The sequence below is a fragment of the Falco rusticolus genome, chromosome 11, assembly GCF_015220075.1.
Source record: "Falco rusticolus isolate bFalRus1 chromosome 11, bFalRus1.pri, whole genome shotgun sequence".
Lineage (NCBI taxonomy): Eukaryota > Metazoa > Chordata > Aves > Falconiformes > Falconidae > Falco > Falco rusticolus.
Genome location: NC_051197.1, coordinates 34555961 through 34579241, shown reverse-complemented (window position 1 = coordinate 34579241; position 23281 = coordinate 34555961). Strand labels below are relative to the sequence as shown.

The following is a 23281-nucleotide window of genomic DNA, read 5'->3' as shown; positions in this document are numbered from 1 at the left end:
TACAGACACACGCAGGAGTACGAGAAAGATGGTTTTAAACTAGCTATAGCAAAATGCATCAGTCATACAAAGGATCATAACATTCCACCAAAATGTTTTTCGTTATAGGGATTATTTCAAAATGCATTTTCATTTAAATGAGGCAAAGCATATAAATTACTTCTTTAAATACAATTTTTTCTCAGTCTTGGACCGAATCCAAACAAACCCTGTGTATCTGTTCTCCCCATAGCTGGATTTGCATATCAGAGGATTGTTTGATGTCAACAGGAAGATGGAGACCAGGTTCCTTTTCGTTTTAAAACAAATACACAATACATGTAAGTATGTGCACATAAAAGCATAGTTCCTCGATTTAAAATGCATTCTGAAATCACCATAATTATAAGTAGGTACTTTATTTAAACACTCTGAATTATTATTTCTTTAACTCAAATCTAAGCACAAGCAGTGATGAAACATCATTCACATGTCTGAAATGAGAAGATTTTCAATTACAGATTTCCATTCCAATATGCTTACAGTATATCAGCATACTTTCAAAGTATGTATCTACAAATATTCTTTTAGTATTTTATTCATTTGCCATCTATAACACTGTTATCTGACTGTACACTACAAAATCGGCTTCAATTCTTACAGTGCAAACATGCAATATAACAGTTTTTAAGACAGTCTCATTCTGTTGAAGGCATTAATTATTTTGCATTATAATAACAAATTCTCTTCCTGAAAGCATCCATGATATTATTAACCCTGTAGAATTTACCGATCTAAAGAAGATTCAAAAGAGAGCTGCCAGATTTACTAACAATGTTTAAACAAAACAAAGAAATACACACCATTTTCATTTGTATAGGTTTAAAAATAATCCAATTATCTTTAAAATAAACTCATGGAATGTTATTTTGTGTAGTAATTAATTACGCTATCTTCTTTCCTCAAAAGACATACTCTCAATGTTTTCTTGGGCTGTTGTCCACCAATAGGCAAAACAGTGATGAAAAGCTTCCACTGCCAAAAAAGATCAATTTTGCAAAACTAGTCATTGTAACAAGTTGTACGTTTCCAGGAAACAGTCTAGCAGGCAGTGTTAGTTCTGAGAAAAGTCAACAAAGAAAAGGAATTCCACTCCTGTTTAGAACCTTACCTTCTAACAAGAAATATAAGTCGATGGAAAACATGGTCACAACTATTTTATCCCAAAAAGCATAATTAAATTCATACAGCACATATTAACTGTATTCAAAGCCGGACCCATTTTAAAATAGTCCACAATGCAAAATGCCATTTTAATAGTTGTGGGCTTTGCCCCCTCCCTACAGGGAAACCAAAACGCCAAAGACAGGATGCCAAGACAGTAATTTTTGACCACTAATGTAGCGGATAGTAGTAACACCACAAACAGTTAATACTGAAACTACTTCACACTGCCTGGCACTGTAATGTCTCAAGCATCCTAAGGTCCACATGATCAAGTTAACTTAATACAGTTATCCCCCATCGTATACAAGATGCTATTACTTGCCCAAATTTGACCTCAAAGGAATACAGCCCAACATACAGCTTTCTAAAGTACTCTCATCTTCAACATCTCACTATTCTGCTTCTTCTACCTGTCTGAGGCTCAAAGGACAGTTCTGACGTCCCTTAGACCACTGACTTTGTAGGGTGTGACATTAAAAAAACATAATCCTGTTTGAGGTGAAAGATCAGTCTCAACACAGCTGAAACTGGACAAAAAGGGAACTGCTTGTACATGTGCATTAAAATTTGGCCAGTGTTGCAAACTAGTGTTTTGTCAGGTAAACAGAGAATATCAGGTATGCTCAGGCAGCAGACTGTCTCCCAGCAAGAATTATTTGTTTCAAAAGCCATATCCCACAAAATTTCCATCTGTCTTTAAGAATGAAATCACAAAAAACTACTTTAAAAGAGTTTTCACAATGTCAGTACAGATAAAACTGCAATTCAGTCGTTTAAGGCAACTGGAAATTTTTGTGGTCATACATTTGCTATTCAAATGCCTTACAGAGCTTTAAGGTTCGTCTTTTTGTCCCTTTTTACAGAATGACTGAGAAGTTTCATTATGGGAAAACAGAACTTTCATGGTTCTCTCTAATAAATTGCTAAAAGAAAAATTAAATATCCTTCAAGTTTCCCATCCTAGTAAAGTTAAATGTAGCTGCCCTGCACCTAAACAGCATACATCATTCATTTTATTTTATTTTTAATGTCTCCAAGAAACTAAGATAGACAGGAAAAAAGTTTAAAGTCAATATAAAAGCATGGAATTATATTATACTGATTTTCTAAAGATGACGCTTTAAAGGTCAAATTCCAAAAGCAATTAGCAAATAACCTTATCTAGGCTTAACAAGCACAGTTCAGAGAATACTCTTAAAGGAAATACACAGGACTTTGGCGTTTATAAGAAAACTAAGAATTTCCTGCCAGTAAGTAAAGAGCAGACAGCATAGATGATTTCAATACAACTGGAGATTTCAGATATGACTGCCTACATCTCAGTAACCATGCTTGGAAAAAAATTAGCATTCAGTTCCGACGTTAGTGTCTCAGAGAATTTTAAGATGTGATTTACCTTGGTTTAGAATTCATTGCATAGGAAAAAAATAGGAATAAATGGAAGATTGTTAAAAAAAAAAACAAACCCTAGTGTTTAAGAAGCAAAGTGAACTATAGAAAGCAAGATGTTTATGAACATCTCTTGCCGAAAGATGATGAATTGATCATCTAAACGATTTTGCAGAGTCATTATTAAAAGTAAACAGTCTGTGAAACTGTCAAACAAGCCCACAAGACCATATACCTGAATTTTTCACTGTCCATGTTCTAGGCTAGAGCTGCCTTCTAAAAGGACGAAATGGGGGAAAAGTAAAACAGAAATGATCATTTCTTTGCTTTAAATAGATTCCTTTTCCTTTCTTTCATGTTTTGATGACGGTCTTGATCACATCTGTCTCCATTACTTCACTTCTTGCTTACAAAAATATAAAGAGGTTTTGTTAGGGTTTTTTTCAAATTTGATTGCATAAACTTATCAGAACACAGTGATTCGACAACCAGATCCATGTGGGAAGAAACCTGAACTTCATCAAGAGGAAAGTGGTGCGGAAAGAATTATTGCAAGGAACTTCTGAGTAACATGTAACAAAGATCTTGGCCACTTCTGCCTGTGTTTCTTTGAGAGTCTTTTTTATTCTGGACTAGCAGAAAGAACAGTGAGAGGAAAGATGAGGTCAGGCAGCTGTAATAAGAAGTTATGGAAGTACAAGCAAGAATTCTTGCTCTGTGAATACAACAGAAACAAACCAGAACCAGCAAGGGTGTGCGGGGTCATCAAGATAGACAGTGAAGATGGACCTCAACACCTCTACATTTTGGAGTAAAGATCAGAGACTCATGTATATAGAAGTAAAGTTTTTACATAAGTCTTATTTTCTATTTAAAAGGCTATATAATTCCAGTATGAAAGCAGTGTCCCAGGAGTTCTGCCTGGCTCTGAGTTCCCGTGCATTCAGCTGCCCAGCTCTTTAGACTGTGCTAAGTTCTCTGCCATTTTCCTTGCTTTCTTTGCAGAACAAAAATAGAACTTTTCACCACATCTTGACCCATTCACCCACCACCAACCACAAGGTGATCAAATTTGCCTACATTTCAAAAGTGGCAGCATTCCCATAGTTGTGAAAACAGAACACATACAAAACATCGCAATCTACCAACTGAACACAGTGAAAGTAGCAAGTACTTGGCCAATAAAGTGACTAATAACAGTTAAAAAAATAAAACATTTACCTGGTTCTTTTTCCAACTTTGCTTTACAGTTTTTTTACATCTCCAGTTACTGAAGATGCCATGTATTTATTCTTTCCCTTCCAGAATCCACAAAAAAAATATGCATTTAAAAAAAAAATAATTCAATCTTCCTCTACTGGTGATCTTAGTATACAGCAAGTAACTTCATTTAATCAATAGCAGCAAAAGACTAAGATACAGTACAAAAATTAATAGACAAAATAATCGTAGTAATAATAGAAGTACCTACACTAGCATCAGAAGGCCAAATTAATAGAATTAAACTATGGTCTTTAAAAAAAAAAAAAAAAAAATCCACCACCACAGAGATAGAAACATCTTCTCAAACGCAATCTTCTTTCACACACAATCTAAAGACATCTACTTAGAAGAAATAGAAAGCCTTGTAAGAAAAACACAAGTCAAAATCCTCCTATTTTCTATTTTCAGTATCTATTCTTTCATGCTAATAATCTGTTAATCAGACCTTTAGAGTCCTGATTAAACTCAGATCCCTTAGAAATCTCTGAACGAAGTCACTTTATATGCGTATTTTTATCCAACTGCCTTTGCAAGGATTCATTTCATTTTTCCTTATTGAGTAGTCCACCTACAGTCACTCTGTTCCATCTAACATTTTTGCTCAAGCAAAAACACAAGAACACACAGTGCTCAGACAGAAAAGATCACCTACTGAAATCAAATATACTTGCAGAGCCACTAAAATAAAATTACCAATACGGATCATTTTCATTGTCTCTGCTGTTTACCGCCGAGTGGCTCTTCTTAAAATACACAGCCACATGTTTAAATTCAACAGTATTTGTTTACATGCATCTCTCTCCAATAAATCCCCTTGGGAAAACTGGTACAGCATGAAGAGGTGAAACTCATGCTTGAATCATTAACTCTACTTCCTAATAAAAAGCAATAGCATGACAGAAAATACAGAGGCTACCATCTTAATTTTTTCTTTTTTTTTTTTTTCTTTTTGCTACAAATAAGGCAGACATTCAAAATCTCTCTTCATTCTCAGCAAGTTACTCATATAGCACAAACACTGACACTACAAATTTTTCAAGAACAACTGTGTGAATAACTAAAAATAATCTCCAAGTATTGTTTGCAGGGCATTTCAAACAAGAAAAGCACCCAGAACTACTGTTTAATAAAATCTTTCACTTCTTGCTCTTTAAAGATTCATGGAGCCCGACAATTTTAGCGCCAGTGGGCAAAGGTGGAGAATAAGTACTCCAAGCATTTCTGCCCCAGTTAGACCTATCTGAACAGCCTATGTAATAGTTAAATGAAGTTCACCATCAAGGTAACTTTTCAAAGCTGACTGACACTGTTCCCCTCCCAGCTACAGCCACACAAGTAAGCTCACACAACAGCTTCAGGTGGGATGTCTGCGAAGGGGGCTATCCACAAGACAAAACAGTGTTGATAGTTAATTATTTTAGCAGAAAATCTGCCTGCTTATTCTTATTGCTCCAATGGCAGACACAGATGATGGCAGATTCTCAGAAAACCTAACAAGCCTGCCTGGCAATTACCAAGCCCAATTACCCTACTGGTTATAAACTGCAGGACCAGTCAGCTTTCCTTCTGCTGGCACACATGTAACCCACACCCAGCAGACTGCTGCCGCTGCTCTCATTCTGCTTACCTGTGCTTGGCAGCAACGGTGACAGTCAAGCACCTGTCAGACACCCCAGGAACACACGTACGGGGAGCAAAAGCTTCCCAGAACTGCCTCTCCTACCGCAGCAGGGCTTAAAATGCCTTTGCTTTTTGTTTTAGGACTTCACAGCCCCATCCACAGAGTGGCCCTTTCCCCACCCAGCCCTCTTTTTACCTGCTACATCGTTAACAATATATACAAAGCTGAATAAGGATGCACTATTTTTTTAATTACAGGGTGTAAAAAGATAAGTTTAAGAAAAAGATTTTTAGTAGCTTTAAAAAAAGTTAGTGACAAAAACTAGCCTGACTGGTTCAAAGCCTGAGATTTCTCCTTTAGGAAAAGGCACACAGAAATCACTTAGCTTTGATCTGTAATTAGTACACACTGTGTTACAGTATCTTATTCTATTACCTGTTCCTTCAGCTACACTATTTTTTTTAAGTCTTTTCAAAAAAGTGAGTACACAAAAAAGCCAAGAATAAAGGTGATACAGAATGTGAAAAAAAAATAAGGAAAAAAATTTTAAGCTTTTAACTTTTATCGATTATGTAGCTTCAGCAAGGTGCCAAACTGTTCTATATTATAAAACATAACAATATGTTAAACCAAAGAGTACGAGTCAGGAGGTTTGGCATGGGGGGTGAGGGGGGGTGTTTTTTAAATTGAATCTAGCAGTCACGGAAGGAAAAAAAAAAAGGAAAAAAAAAAAGGAAAAAAAAAAAGGAAAAAAAAAAAGGAAAAAAAAAAAAGGAAAAAAAAAAAAGGAAAAAAAAAAAAGGAAAAAAAAAAAAGGAAAAAAAAAAGGAAAAAAAAAAGGAAAAAAAAAAAAGGAAAACGCACAAGAGACACAGATACTGCTGGAAACCAAAAGAACCAGAATCCATGTTTTAAAATTTGCATTTATAGATCAAGATAAATCAGTATCAAAAAATGAAAATATAGAAACATACACAAAAAGACTACTTTAAAAATACTTTTTTAATAATCATGACGTCAAATATTTGGACACAAGTATAAGAAAAATCTCAGAATTAAAGCCCCCCTTGAGAGTGTGAGTGCACAGTTTTCAGTTCCATTTTCTTTATGTCAAAAGACCCTTTCCTCATTCCAGACATTCAGCTAATGAGCCACTTGAAAATGTCTCTAGGCTTTATTTATTTGCACTGTTCAAAATCTATTATTAAATATAAGTTTCAAGGAGGGGTACAACTTCCTGGTATGCATCATTGGAATATCAAATTAATAAAATAAACTTTGTGACGTTTACCTTTACAAATGGTCTTAGAAGTGATAAGGTAGTAATATCCCCATTTTAAAGATTATAATGGGAGCACAGAATTAAGATCTAAACTGTTAATTAATTCTGGCACCAATTTAAGCGCCTCCTTTCAGCATACTTAGCTTTATGAAACAGTCCATCTTCAAAGCAGTTTTCCACTCAGAACAGATGAAGCTCTGAACGCTCCATACTTCTGCAAATCAAACTCTGAGTTTTACCTTAATTATCAGAAACACAGAATAAGCGATTACGACTCCCACCAAAAAATAGTGAAGTAGTTTATACAGTATCCCTTAGGAACAGTACCAGAGACAGTAAGAAAGGATAGTCTTTGCAAGAGCATTCATTTGTATTAACCATTAAACCTTTGTCTTTCTTGAATTCCCTGCTTTGAAAACCACCGCTGCAGCAAAGGCAGCAGCAAAGATGCAACAAATGGTGGTGCATGTACTACACCATCATGATTTCTACCCAGACTAGCTGCACCCTTAACATTAAATAGAAGTGGTTTTTTGAAGACATAAACTTGTAATTTTCCAGAGTGTAAGATAATCTGTTGTAGGATTTTCTAGCCTTTGAATGCTTGATTTTTCAGATTCAGTGTTGCTTCCTTAGGTTATAAGCAATTCCCTAGATTCAAAAAAGCATAAAAATAACCAAGAAATGCAGGTGCTCTATTATACTGCTATGCACAACCTACCGGCGTTGGCACTTTTGCAGTCACAGCTAGTATTACATCTGACCAAGTAACTCGCACAGAAGAGTACCATCCTTCAGCGGGTAATGGGTAGGCACCACCAGCGGACTTCATCTGTATTTGCCAACGACAGCAGAACAGCAACACTCATGAACCTTGAGTCCCACTCTATGGGGCAGTACGCTACAGGACAGCTTCTTCTTTGTGTTCCCCTGTATTCGATCTGTAATACCTATGCAACCTGCCTCTTCTCTGGCCCCATCCCAGACCTGTCCCTTCATCCCATTTTCTCCATTTAAACAATCGCATCGTGGTCCCGGCCAGTCCAAGTTATCCCACGCAGGCCCTCTCCCTACCAGCAGTCAGCTTCTGTCTCTACGATCTTTGCCCAGTCTGTCCTACCTCTGGCAACACACTAGCTCTTCTCAATATCACTGTGCTCGTGTCCGGTATTGGGATTCCCATTCTAGTTTCCCAACCCATCGCTCTTATATTCATTCTCTTACGCTCCTCAGTCTCTACTGCCCTGTGTCCTAACTTCCCAGTCTACCTTCTCTCAAAAACTGCTAACCAGCTAGTTCCAGTCCACTTGTCTTCCCTATTCCCAGTCAGATCCTCTCTCTCCCCACTTAAGGATCACTTAGCTGCTTCTGGCAGCCCACTCTTCTGTCTGCCTAGTCTTTTGTCTTCTTCACATTCACCTCACATTACTCCCTTCCCCATGCTGTTAGAAAGAATAAATACCCACTGAGAGACAGGAAAGCTTCAGCCCTCCAAAGCATCTGGAAAAAGCTATTTCTGGCAAAGCCACTTCAAGTCACCCATACTATAGGCTGAAACATAGTCACTCAGGTAGTATGCAAAGCTGTCAGCTCTAAGAGATGCTAAAGATTCACACAGCTCCACATGTACAGAAATTCTCCACTTTGGCTGCTGTGACCCAGCAATTTCTATTAAGCACATATGAACTTTTGTGTAAGAATTTCAGTTTAGGTGAGTTTTCACAGCCATTACTGTAACAAAAACCCCCTTCCCAAGTTTTAAGTCTCTGTTTCAAGGCACAGATGCCTACAATATTTCAGGTACAGTGGTTGCTAGATTTTAAAACAAATAAATAGATTTAAAAACAAACTAACAAATGTACATCTCAGCAGAGCAATGTATTTTTTCCTTAGCCATCTACTAAATCATGTAACATTTTTGGAAACATACACCCTCAAGCGGGCAGCTGGCATGCAACATTTTAGTACAAAATTGTTATGTTTTGACAAACTGAAAACACTTTCTCACACAGCGAAATCTTTGGCAACCCTAACAGCAAACAGACAGAATTACTGTCCTGTTACATGTGTGTGCGCACAGCAGAATACAGCTTCTGCAACACTGCCATTCAAAGTACATCGGAGACATTGTCCCACCAGCCTTCCAAACATGAGTACCAACTACGTCCTACAACTGCTAAAACTGCAAATCATTGTTTTGGATTATTAAGAGATAGCCACACAGTATAGTCAGTTAATAGTTGAGGGTTTCCCAAAAAACTAGGGTCATGCCCTGGGAAGGGTTAAACACCTGACCTACTAGACTGACACCGCACCTCTTCCTTACATGGGTGCTTCCCTAAATTCATACTCCCAACAAATCTTTCAATTATCACAGCAAAAGAAAAAAAAATCACTCTTGCAAATAAACAGAAGTTAAACTATAGCTAACGCGTGCTGTCAATATTAATCAAATAATGCCACTTTCTGCAAAACCATCTCTATTTCTAGCACATTCCCAGGACAGCAATCCACCAGAAAATAGTTTGAAAAAACAAGTGACAAGTTTCCATTCTTAGCAATGTAACTAGCTTCACTGCAGTGAGGACAGTTAACCACGGGCTACTAGCCGTCCAGCAATCCAGGCTGCTAGTTTCCAGACAGAAAAAGGTAAATGGCTTCCGTAGCAGTACGTGCCCCCTCAGCGCTGCCACGCTGCAACAACAGTGGGGCAAGATGCACCAAGGCCATAAAAGCAGCTCATGCAGAAGTTTGACCTGCGCTTGATCACCACCCCAGTTCAGACTGATGACAGCCACCATTGAACACTTAAGATAAGGCTCACTGTAATAACTACCCTGTGCCCCTCTGTCCCTTCTAGGTCTGCTGCTATTACAGCAAGTCTATAGGCTGTCATCTCACGCTGCAGCCTCCTCACACTGTAACACACCCGGGCTGCAGTCACACAGGTTCTGCAATGCAGGCGTCCTTCACAGAGGCAGGAGCAGCATTCTGGGCTGGCAAAGCTGCCAATGACTGAAGCTAAAAATGCTTCCACTTTTAAAGCCCTTGGAAAAGGAGCAAGTTGTCCCATAATGCAGCACAGGCGAGGCAGTGAACCCTGGAGCACTGCAAAGAAGTTCCAAAAAACACTCACTGCTATTTTGGCATGGGGAGAAGACAGAGGGTCTGCAGCCCAGACCATGCGGAGAGAAGAAATTGCCTGATGCAATTTCACACAGTGAAGACTAAAATATCCACCACTGGTGAAACATCAGAATGATAATCAATGATATTTCAAACAAGTCTAAACAGAGCTCCAGCAATGAGCAATTTAGATATGCATCAGTTCCTTGGAAAGTGATATCCCTGTATTTTAAGTGTCCTATAAAACCCCAGTATGTTTAAGGACAAAGAATTCATTGTTCCTAACTGCAGAAACCTAAGATACCAACATGAACTTCATACTGATGCGAAGTTTTAAAATATTTGTCTTACTTTACCTAGCTAATTATAGTATGTTTGCGGGGTTTTCAATTTAAAGTTAAAAAAAAAATACACAAGAAAAAAATGTTCTCTGAAAGGTGGATGAAGTGCCTGTGATACCAGGTGGTTGATGGAATTGAACATGTTATTGGCAGTTTGACTTTGACACAGTTGGAGTATGAGTTGGAACCTGAATTAACCCTTAACCAGCGCTCTGCATGTCCTGCTGAGCACTTCGTTAAGCACCAGCAAATCCTTTTGTTCAGGAGAGGAACTTCAGAAAGGATGCACCTCCACAGGATGAAGGAGCTGACTGGAAGTTCACCGTAAGGAATGAGCTCAGCAAAACTAGGGGACAGGTAAAGGTAATTCCAGCAGGGGGAGACCGCAACCAATGACTCATTAAATCCCCCAGACCCAAAAGAAGTTGAGATTGAGCATGTGAACTAATTAACATGAGAAGCAAGAGAATTATTTCATGAATGGGGAAAGAGTACTAAGCAATGAAGGAGCTGGGTAACTTGTAACCAACGAAGGCTGACATCTTTGTATGCTAAACTGTATAAATAGCATGAAAGTGTTGACGGACGGGGAGCTAGGCATTTGTGCCTTACTGCCTAGCTCCCTGCTCTGTGCAAAGGAATAAGGAATATCCCAACCTGGTGTGTGAATTGGCACTGCACATCAGGAATTAATCTGCTTGCGGCGGGACAACATCTAGGTAACGTCTTGTAGAATACAATTTTTTTCCATCTACCTTGAGAAAGCTGCAAACATATTTTCAACTTTTTAGATGAAAGCTTTCATGCTTGTTCCCAAAACACTGACAACTTCCTTAAGATCTGTATTACATGTTCAGTTTAAAGTTCGCCTTTTTTTTTTTTGTGGTATGTTAGGATTATTTGCCAGAAAAACTAAAAATATCTGCAGAAATGCAATAGACCCAAGAAATTTATTCATGACTTAAAGGAAATGTTATCAAAACTAAAATTTATTTTAATCTTAAATATGCTAATTATTTTGCAAGATAGTTCAAATTCTCTTGTTTCAACACCTTCAGCACAGGCTTTACTATCTAGTTCTTTTTACCGAATCATTATTATTATTTATACGATTTATATTTATTTATATAATAAATAATTATAGTATCTTCTTGATTAATGCAATTACTAGTTTCTAATGCACTTAGTAGATTCTTCTTCATTTTTAGGGCATTTTCTTTATCCAATATATCAATTGTTGCTTTTTTTAAAAAAAAAAAAAAAATCCCAAACTAAAAATGCCCACAGAACAATTTTCGCCCTGTTGCTGTCTGTGGTGGTGGAGAACCATGACGAACAGGAAAAGAGACCAAGGCTCAAACCTGCTCTACAACATATCTTTCTATTGCAAAGCGAGGTGGTATTACAAGGTAACAACAGGAGTCATCATGAACTACCCTTAACCTTGGTAGCCATATACTATCACCATGTTTCCATACTACAGACCACCGACAAGAACAGCAGACTATGAGCAACTGGGAACTAGCACAATAGTTACTAAAAACTTCCTTGTAAAAATCTTTGATGTAATAGTATCCAGCAGCCTAATGCACAGAGGCAGAAAAATCACAAATTTTTCCTTCTTTCACCACCCCTACACAGGGGCTGCACAGTACTGAGGTACATATTCTAGGGCAAAACTAACTGTAAGTCAAATGCAAGTATTTCCCCCTTCCCGATAACGTCTGGCTCTCAGTATTACTGACACACCGCATCTCAGAATTCTACCAGGCCATTAAAAGCTGTAAGATAAGAAAGCTTCAATTTTGGTTCCTCCTACTTTTGAGAAGGTATGCTGATGTACTGAAACATCTCCCTGTGACAGAGGTAATTAAAAATAATTAGGGTGAAGCGGATTAAATGTCTGTATGTACATACATAAACAGACAGAGAGAACACATGAGATGCCACTCACTTCATTATGTGATTTGTAAATGCCAATGCAGAGCTGCTTTTTTTTTTTTTGGTCATACAGCAGATTCTATGAACTCTATTAGAATCCATATGAACACACAAAGTGATTCTCCTCAGTTGTCTACTCAATGGGGACAAAGAGAGTATTATTCACAGGTAACAAGAGGGATGGTGTAAAAGCTGGGCAGCAAGGACGGGGTTCATTGAGGGAGGAACTAAAGAATTCATTAAGGTGCCATGTAAGGCACAGCAGCTTTGTAAGTATTCTCTGGTGTGCCAATAATGTCCTAACAAACACCCCAGTAAATGAGTTAAGTCGTTTTCCCTCACATTAACACTGGTTTCAGTGTCATTCAAGCTGTGGTCATTTACAGTTTCAAAAAACATGCTTGATCCTTTCTATAAATCACACAAGCAGCCTGGTACCCAAACACTCTTCTGGGGGTGCCACAACATTTTCCAACAAACTTAGAACAGCATTCTAGCAAGAACGCTGGAAACCAGAGCATGATTTGTTTGGTTTAATAACACAGTTACTTGCCCCAGTGGTGTAACAGGCAGCCGCCCTGCTAGGAATTTCCCATACCATTACATACCATTTATTTTTCAGGCAATTTTTAAAATACTTCTTTTAGAAGATGCTATATAACTGATGCACCCCACATTTAAACTCATACTAAGTAGTCTACCAAATCATATCCTCCACCAGCAGCATGAAGACGGAGTGCATTGTGACACCTCATACATATTTAATAATAGCCTGATAGGCTGTCATTAACATCAAACAGCAATCTAAGTTTGCTACATTAAATGTGATCCCTGAGTTAAGAGCACAATCACAAAGTGCCTCGAAGATCGCGCCTGTAAGAAATACCCACCAACTTGGACAAGGTGTAATGAGGCCAACTTTACTGAAGAAGCCATTATTCACATGCTGGATTTAAAATTATTTTAAAAAAAGAAAAAAAAAAAGGAAAAAGAAAAAGCTTCAATGGGTCATAAGACCAGACATGCCACGAGGCAATCTGTCACGAAGTACTCATATTAATAACTGTTGTGTCAAAACTGAACATTCAAAAGAAAAGACAAACCTTCCTTTATATGTTTCATGAGATGTAAGCCCACGGAATTAGTAATTCGTAAAATGGACGAAAAAAAATCAGATTTGGATACAACTATTAACAGAACCCTGTCAACCTCTTTAGAACCAGATTTTGACTGTCCTACCTTACAATTGTAACTCTAGAGGGGAATATTCTTCAAAAGCTAAAAAAAAAAAAAAAAATCAGTATGAGAGTCATTAATGAAGAAATTAAGATTCTCTATTCATGTAGGTCCTAAGCACAACAGCAGAACTCTGCTTTGTGCCCAGCTATTGCTGAGCAAATGCTAATTGGCTGGCACTATTTTCTCCGTTGTGTTGACAACAATAACGTTGGTGTGCACACAAGAAAGCACACCAAAGAAACATACTAAAATCAAGAGCCAGTGGAAGAAAGGGTAGGGAAAGAGGGGAAGTAGCAGAATAGAAAGCTTATATTGGCCAACGGTCTCGGACAAATTTTTCTGATTAGCTGAAGAACAGGCATTTAAAGATTACAAAAGCAAGCAATTAACCCGTAATGCAACACCACATATCATTAATTTCACTGCATCTGATTTCAGTCAAATATGAAATATTTTTCCAGAATATTTGTTAGTCTCAAGATAAAGAAAAATTTAACTAAACATATAAAATAATGTAGTTATTTCCATTTTAACCACTATTTTGTTTGCTAAATTGGTCAGCAGTTAAAGCTCAAGACCAAGACCTAGAAGAAACAACTTCTGCCTTGACACCAGCCCTCCTCTACTTTCACTATTATAGTTAACATAGAATATAGAGATAGATACATATAGAGAGACAATACAGAATATTAGAACACAAAACACAACTGTGCCAAGAATCAGGAATGCTGTCAAAATGTATTGTTCTAAATGGTGGTGGCAGTGCTTTCCTTCAGTTTTTCTTCTTCTATCCAGCACTAACATAATTTCAGTCTATTTATGTCCCCACTGCACTTACTTTCTGGACAACAATGTTAAAAATACTTACATAAGCATCAATATTGGACATTGATTTTAAAAATCAGTCTAAACACTCCACTTCACAGTTCCTAACATTTTCACTGCATTTCATGCAGCAATAAGCATGCAGAATGAAAAGCTAAAGTTGTTGAATGTTACAAGCTTTTAATTTTTTTTAAAAAGTTAACTCGTACCTTTATCATTCTAGAGAGATCTCCAGCATCTGCTAATTCCAGCACTATGTTCAGTTCATTGTCTTCGATGAATGAGGCATAGTATTTAATTACATTGGGATGATTCAGTTGCTAAGAAAGCAGAATAATAATGCACATTTTAGTGTAAAGTGTCTGATCTTTTAAGACTGACAAATGAAACATTATTACTTAGGCAAACAAAACAACCCCTACAACCTATTTCAGTATGATACAAAAAGTATATGCTTACCAGCAGCATTTACAAGAAATATATTGCAAGAACATTATGATTTAAGTTGCAATTTTAGAGGAATTTTGCTTCAATGTATCTATGCAATAGCACACTAAACTGTTACCTGAAACAGCAAAGTCAATTTCTGAAATCAGTATTTTACTGTACAGAGTACACAGTTTAAAATACTGCGTACTTTTAGCAGAACTTCTACTTGAAGAGTTACCTATTCTTCTATAGGATTTACTTCTCAACATTAATTTTATAAGCAATAAAGATTAAAAAACTCCTTTACAGATAAAACAGTGGTCACCTCCAGTATATCTATGAAGAACTTAATATACTTTGATGATGGCTGCACACCTTTTAAACAAATCTTTTACCTTAAGAAGATCTATTTCTTTGATGCAGTCAGCACGGGCTTTGGCATCCATTAAATCAAATATCTATGGACAAGAGATAAGACATTTTTAAGTGATAAAAATACAGCAAATTGAGTGATCATTATTTCATAGCATAAAGCTACCCGAGTTATGCACTTCATGGCAAGATGTAACACTACAGTAAGACATATTCCTAATATTCTTAATGCTCTGATTTAATGTACAGATTCGCTGCTATATCGATTCTTTTAGCCCCCTTGTAGGAAACAAGTTCATTGTAAGTAAATTTTCCAATTAGTTAGTCGCCATCTCCACGTATCTGTTCAAACACGCAGCAATAATTCATCACATTTCCTTCAAGTTGGTTTTAATCCAAATCTCAGCATCGTCTCCCATTCCTGCCATACCATTATCACAAACTGATTCTTTCTAGTACTAAGAATACCTTTTTTCCCTAGTCTCTTGCTACAGTCTTCATTTTCTATTCTAAGTAATGCATACACTTTTACTCTATCTCAGGATCAAAACTCCATTGTCACCTCCAGTTCTTTCTCCCCATTTCCTTGTCTCCAGTAAGCAAGGAAGGGATTTGGGTTCCGTAATTTGTTTACTGGAGTCACTTCTTTCTAAGCCCTCATCTGTCACCTTGACTTTTACAGCCTTTTACAGTCAGACATCTCTGCTTTTCATTTTTTTCCCCACCTCCCATCTGCTCCATATTACTCTGCAATCTATCTCATTTGCATCTCCCCCAGTTAACCACGTTACTCTCCACTAATTTCAATTTTTGCTTGGAGTAATTTTTCCAGCCATTAGAGTCCTTGTCCATGTTTTACACATCTATATTTAACCCAATATCGTTCTATTTTCACTCCCTTTTTTAACACCTTTGGGTTCCTTCCTCACTTCACTTTCTCAAATGCGCATCGCCATACGCTGCCACCAACAACTTCCCTTAGAAGTGACCAAAATGTTCCTTCTTCAAGGAACCCTTTCTCTCTCATTTGAAATAACTTTCTGAATAAACAAACCACCCCCCCACATCTCACCCCCTGCCCCACGCCCCAAAAAAAAAAAAACCCACAAAAAAACCCAAACAACACACACCCCATACATACAAACACCCTCATCAATTTCCGTGTGGTCTGCCTATTACATTTTGAGCTATCCAGAAGAGTAATAGAGATGCACTATGAGGTTTAGCAATTGCCACAACATTTATGATACTATCTTTCCCAGTTACACCTTTTCAATGTAAATTATTTCTTTCTGGATAGTCTCCAGGAAAAGATGCTATGTACTGTTAAAGTCACTGGTACCTGGTTCCATCAGCTCGAAAAGATCAAAAGCTCAACAGCTGACCACTTCCATTTCATATCTTGCCAAGAACCCCAGAAACAAAAATAAGGATTAACAGAATTTAGAGTACTGAATGTCTGCAGAGAGGTCATCTCTTATACTGACTGTGTAACTGTCCATGTGAATCACAGTCTTTACTCAAAGAAGTTCAAACAAATCAGTAAGTCCACATATGACCTGCTAAACCGCATCTTCACTTTGTATGCCACTATGCAAAGTAAGTTTGTCATTCCCTTAATCAACTGAAAGGCAAAGTCTAGAGACTTCATGCATAGAGCAAACATGCCCTTGACTAGCCACTGCTTCCCTTCAGACACCCAACCTTCTGTCTTCAGAGCTGGCATAAGAAAAAACAGCCTGGAGTGGATACAAGATTCACTTTTTGACCAAAAAGACAAGTCTACGTCAAGAACTCAAATGCCTGACTCCAGGATAGTAAGAAGAAAAAGGAGAGGAGGAAACAAAGAAGAAAACAGAACTAGTTACCAAGAAAGAAAGGGAACAAACCAATTCACAACTACTTGTATATTAACGCCAGGATGATGGGAAGCAATTGTTCAAGAAGGAGATTGGGGGGGACTCAATAGAAACACAGCAGGGTAAGTCACAATAAAGGAACACTAACACTAAGAAATAAAGCAATTTCAGATGTAGTAGAAGAAAAGAGTTAGTACTATATATGAAATTACAGGTACAAGAAGGTAAATAACACTGATGAAAAAGACAGAAAAGGTACTTTATGAATTAAGGCTGGGAACTTAGAGAAGGACATGAAATAGCATCTGTTACAGATCTCAGCTCTGAATGAAAAAACACTGCTCTTTAATCCTTTGGACAATAGACTAAAGTCCTAGTGTTTGGCACAGTCATGAAAGCCTGTAATGATTTTTTTTCTAGGAAACTTAGGAAAGTTCTAAACATGAAAGTGAGCACATTAACTGAGGAAGTACTGGGAAGGCACAAGATCATAACTGCCTTTCCCCGTAGCCCAGCAAATGGAAAATTTTATACCTCCTCTCCCATAAGCAATCAATGGAAGTGTGTACGGGGGAGCAGGGAAAAAAAGGGACAGGTACAGGGATGCGTTTTGAAGTTCACACCTTTGCTAAATTCTAAATAATCGTGAGATAAGAACACTCCTTATGACATAGAACTCCAAAACACTGGAGAACCTAATCAAAGCTGCAGCAGGAATTTTAGAAAACTGTACACAAATTGTCTCCTGGTACCATTTGGAGAAATTACCCAAAGTACAATTTCAAGATTCAAAAGAATTTCTTTTCATGAAAAAGCAGGGTGGTTTGTACCTGGTAATGGCTGTTCCAACCTGCCAAAGGGCACGTTACCTTGGCTGCACAGGGAGCACTTCCCTACACACTGCACAAGCAGATTTTGTGAGCCCTAGGCTCAGAACTGTGAAAGATCTAGGACCAAGGCCTAGGAAAGAAAGACAAATTTTTGTTTGTGTATTCTGGCTACTCTTCCCAGCAATTCTAATTTGTTATTAAACAGCCTGGAGTATACTAAACCAAGCAGCTGTTCTCACAAAAGGACAGACTTGAGTTTTATAAACATGACTCCCTATACTGCTGTAAGAAGCGTAGCAAAAGAGTGGCACATTTGTCACAGCTTCAGCTAAACAGAGTATTTCAAACATTACCTGAATAAAAGAAAGGAAGAAAAAACCTGAGTCTTAAGATGATCCTTACAAACACAATCCTTACACAGACAATCTGGAGATCTATTGTATATTGCTCTTGAGGTTCTCCATTAGACTTTGGCCCTAACCTTAAAAGTCTATAAATAACTTTCCCAAAAATTCAGAATTTCAGTTTCACAGGCACTAACCTCTTCCAACGATCAGGCTAGGAAAAAAAAACCCCACAACCCAAAACAACAATAGAATAAAATAAAAAATTTTTAAAAAAGCCACTCAATCCATGGCCTCTGAAGAACCTCTGCCCTATCATACCAGATTCAAGCAGTTTGCAGAGATTTTCTTTCTGAAGAGATTATCTTTCCATTTTGCCAAACTGCTACAGCTCAGATCAGAGGCTCCTAGTGTAATAGCCCATGTCAGTTCACACACGGGGCTACTGTAAACAAAATGAAAAAGCCTCCACGCTCCATCACCAGAAGACGACTCAACACTGAAGAACATCTTACTCCAAAAAATACAAGCTGCAGTAAAAGATTTTAAGAGCTTAAGAACATCCTTCCAAGTGCATGTCAAAATTAGATGTGGCACCTGGCAGCACTCAGAAGGCTTATTTTGCAGGAGCTGTCGCAGACCAGATGATGGTGCAGCAGAAGCTGGTCTTTCCTTGTGGTTAATGCAGCCTGGCCATTAACGTAACAATATGAAGCGATATCAGTATTTCCATCACAACCGTAACAGCTTATAGCTTTGCAAACAGACTCATTCCATCTTCAGCTACTGTTACTCAGCAAGCCAACCTGAAAGGTCAGCTTACCTTCCCAGCTCTCTACCCCAAGCGTGGCACACTGACTCATCCCACTGTGAAGGCAGTACTGCCTTGTTATTAGCAGGGCACAGGCCCAGGACTGCCCCAGATGTGCTATTGAAGGATACCAACCTTTTGTCTGGACTTCTCCTGCACTTACTTTTTTGAGCTTGGCTTTAGCTGTAGCAGCACATGCCTTGCAGCTGAGTGACTTAACTATAAGGAAGTCATTACAGCTCAATGACTTCTGTCTAGCTCATTTTTAGATTCAACTCAGCTTTGTGCAACTACAGCCTTAAGGAAATTATAGCAGATACAATACAGGTAACAAAACCAGAGCCATTAACATCTGTAAGCTTTCAGATCAACACAAAGCATTAGCAACCGACCACTTGAAAACACCCAGCAAAATCTCACATAAAGCCACCACCCAGCATCCTCCTCCCAGCAGAGCTCAGGACACTGATGATGCTCCATACAGCAATTATTGGAAACTAGTAGTAATTAGACTATATTGTTAGCCAATTACAGTGATACCAACACTTGAAAACTGCTGCATTTTGATTAGACTGCTAGGGCATTAATTAGACTAACAATAAATTCTAATTCTTGACTCCATTTATGAGGTCAGGATCACAGGGTAATTCAGGTTGGAGGTGTGTTTCTCTAGTCAGCACAAATTGCACAGTGTAATATACTCTTATTTAAAATTGTAATTATTTTCCCCCAATTTCTATTTTCAAGGACTAAAAGATCAACATTTCTACAAAGGAATTATGTTTGCAGTGAAAAACCTAATAATAGAAAAAATTATAGTAAATATTTTTATCATGTGCCAGTTTTCATGAAGAGTGTAATCAAAAAAAAATATCAGTGTGGTAAGCACTACACCTTAGTTCGCAAATACAGCTGAAGAGACTTAAGACAGCTTTTTAAAAGTCCTCAGCATATTTTTTTTTCCACTTTGCAAAAATGCTAAGTGAAACAAAAAGTCCATTTCTAGGTCTCAGTTTTTCATTTCCTACTTAAATCAATAGCATACAAAGGAAAAGCAGAAGGACAAGCATGCACTGATACTCACTTCAAAATATTCCCCTCTATGTGCTATGCAACTAAGGGATCTCTGGTACCTTTGCACCGAATCACTTCTCCGGTACCTTCATATGAGCATAGATTATAGTTTTATTCTTTCAGCATTCTAGAAATGCCAGTTGTAAGTACTGCCAAGAGATAGCAGTAATTTTAGAATCGTTTCTAAGCTATTGTAAACCAGAGCAGGAACTGTTCCCTATGCAGACGTGTAAACTAAACAAAGAGGTTGCAATACATGAGATCAACTTCCCGAGTGAAGTTCTTACATGCATGCTCACACGTGCAAGTAGAGCTCCTAGAAAACTACCTGCATAATAAGATGGTTTAGAAACAAATTAACCACCAGATGGAAAACATCAGGCCTTGGGTTCTAAGTGTAGACTATCTGATCAATTACCAGCTACCAATTTAGCACATCATCTGAAGTAACATGCCGAGCTGGGAATCTACTTGATTCTTCTTGCTGTTAAGTCCATCACTATTCCAGATTTTCTTCTTGAGTTTTGAAAAGGATAAAGGTCTTTCTAACCTCACCATTTAAAGAACAATTTACCCAACTTCTGTTTGAAATTCTGCATAAAATAAAAATACCAAAAAGTTATTTCCAAAGCAAAACACAAGCATGACTGCTGTAAAACTACCCAGAAGTAAGCAAAATGAAGACTTGTATGCACATCAAGAGAGAGTATACCGAAGAGCAACAACAAGCATTAGAGTATTTTGCCACCAGGAACTGCTGTGCTGAGACAACAGCCCTTCATAAAGTGTGAAATTAGAAGTGCTTTCCTAAGATTAATTATCTCTAATTCAGGCCTGATGTAGCAATCCACTGACAATGCACAATGAATAATGAATGTAAGTGCTAGATAAAAGGATTCATTGTCTGAATCTCTAACACAGGGGTCTACAATTTTAGAATGAAAGGGAAGGAAAGGTGGAACAACATAAGGCAGAAACTTAATGAATCTGGAAATTTGTTGAAATATGCAGTTTCACATAATGATTTCAGTTTTGAAAAAACAGCAAGTGAACTCATACAGCCTTGCAATTGCTGACTTCAGACTTTACTCTTTTGCTCTTTAAGGATGTTTTCTGAGCATTTGTTCCAGTCTCTAGCAGCTGCTTACCCCCCCTTGCCAGTTACCACTGGAGCGCTCATTGCTCTGAACACCATGCCATACCCCAGGGTACCTGGTGGGGATGATTCTGTTGCAAGGGTTACCGAGGGTGCCAGTAGCAGAGACATGCGGCTTCTTCCTCAGGCACCACCTTTCAGTATAGTTTGGACCTCACACTTAACACATGTTAAGAAACTGATATTGAAGCTCTTCAGACTTACACTGCTCTGTTCATAGTTTATCTGTGGCTGGTCTTGCCTGCTATTTCTTTGACTCAAAGTGTAGTTTAGACATTAACAAAAGAAATGAATATTTGGGGTTTAATTCTGGTTTTATTTAGGTAATATTTCAACAGCATAGTTCAGAAACAGAGTTCGATGGGAGAGAAAAAAAAAAAAAAAAAGGAGAACATTGCCTTCATTACAAGGCGGCAAATCACACATGGAGGATGAAGCACAAAGGGTACAACAAGAAATTGGTTAAATTACTGCTGGTGAAATTACTAGAAAGAAACTGCAAATTAAACAGTTTTCACTCTGCAACATATCCTACTGGAAATCGAAACAGGAATATTACTTCATCATGTCATCTGGACTCAACAGCAACTATGAAATCAGAGAGTGGTTTCTGTCACCATCTGCTTGTCCTTTCTCCTAGAGCATCTTACTGCCACTTGCTTCTGCTCACATTTACTTCCACAAACATACATTTTGTACACTTGAATGTAAGATTTATCAATATTGTACATATTTCAGCCAAATAAAATTTTAATAGCAGAAAATAAACATTCTTGTTGGAAAGCTTCATAAGAACTCAAAACTGGCAATCCTTTTGGAACCAAAAATGGCCTGAGATTCAGTAACTCTTTAAGGGACAACTGAAGAATTCTAAGTCACATCAGCCCTTGAAGGTAGAGGCAAACATGTGGAGCCCCTGATCAAATACACATAAAGAGAACAGCTACACACCCAATCCAGCCAGGAAAATGAAATGGGGAGGGGGTGGAACGGACACTACTTGCACGATCAGAGAGGAAGGCACGAAGTAGTCAAGATGTGAGACAAGAATGAAAGATGCGAGATGAAAATAGGGAAGTAGAAGAAAGTCCAGATGTTAGTTACGGTATTTAATGCAACGTACAGCATTTAGAGACACTGTCTCAGTGTGGAAATGTGGAAAGCAGTATCCATGCACAGGTCTAAAACAGAGAGAATAGAGCCTCTTCCTCATGACAAAGAGCAGCATACCTCCTATTTTGTCCATGCTGAGCTTCCATTAATGAGGCAACAGAAAAAAAGGCAGTATTTTAATTTGAATAAAACATGACTGACATTACAAGCAAAATATGCACCATCATAGAGCAGACCCACAAGAGCTCCTCTGAAAAAGCAATCACTTCTCACCACAAGGTATTTATGAAAACAAATTTTATACTGAAATTAAGTATTGTGACCATATCAAACAAAAATATTTCTACAGAATCTTAGGGAAGGTCACAGAAGCACAGTAACAATTAAGATGGTCTTCTGCCCAAATGCAACAGCTTTAGACATCAACTATGCAGACCAAAACAGCTGTGCCAAATGAACACTCAGTGCTGCCACAAGCCTTTTGAAATCCAGTTAACATTTCATTGTATGCTTTGGAATTGTTTTCCCTTACAGGTTAACCAAACCTCCTTTTCCATTCAGACAATCATCTTCTACATACATCCAGCCTTCATATGGAACGTGATTTTACAGTTCACAGAACATAAGCCCTCCTGACGTGCACTATGCAATAAAATTCAACAGAAAACCAACAGCATATGTTGAATACTTTGAGACAACTGGAACATTATCAGGATAAAGCCGTTCAGGAGAGGCACAACTCTTTAACCCTATTTCCTACCAACCACCAAGTATATTCTTAGAAATTTACTAAATGGTTAAATAAAAATCAAACACAGAAGCTTTTCTGCTATAGCAACTATCACCCATAGATGGACAGCATGTCATCTTCATGAGTTGAAAAAATCTTATGTCAACTTGGGAAATCTGATGTGAGAATACAGCTATACATACTGACTTTTGAAATACTGTTAAGAGTACACATGCTATAATGCCTCTGTAAGTCTTAATGCAAACACAGTTATAAAAATTTCATAGTTAACAGTGAAAGGCTGGACTTTATGACTTTCTTCAAGTACCC

The 23281-nt window shown here is 37.8% G+C and overlaps 1 protein-coding gene across 11 annotated transcripts in view; it reads right to left on the bottom strand.

Moving 5' to 3' along the window:
• NEK7 (NIMA related kinase 7) overlaps positions 1-23281 on the bottom strand; it is a 75312-nt gene that overhangs the window by 30305 nt on the left and 21726 nt on the right. For all 11 annotated transcript variants that reach the window (XR_005106667.1, XR_005106669.1, XR_005106668.1 and 8 more), the window contains exons 4-5: positions 15058-15120; positions 14443-14553 (exon numbers count right to left, since the gene is read on the bottom strand). Coding sequence is in view for 3 of the 11 variants with exons in the window: in XM_037403682.1 (XP_037259579.1) it covers positions 14443-14553; positions 15058-15120 (174 nt within the window). In the remaining 8 variants the exon portion in view is untranslated. The remainder of the gene's footprint in view (positions 1-14442; positions 14554-15057; positions 15121-23281) is intronic.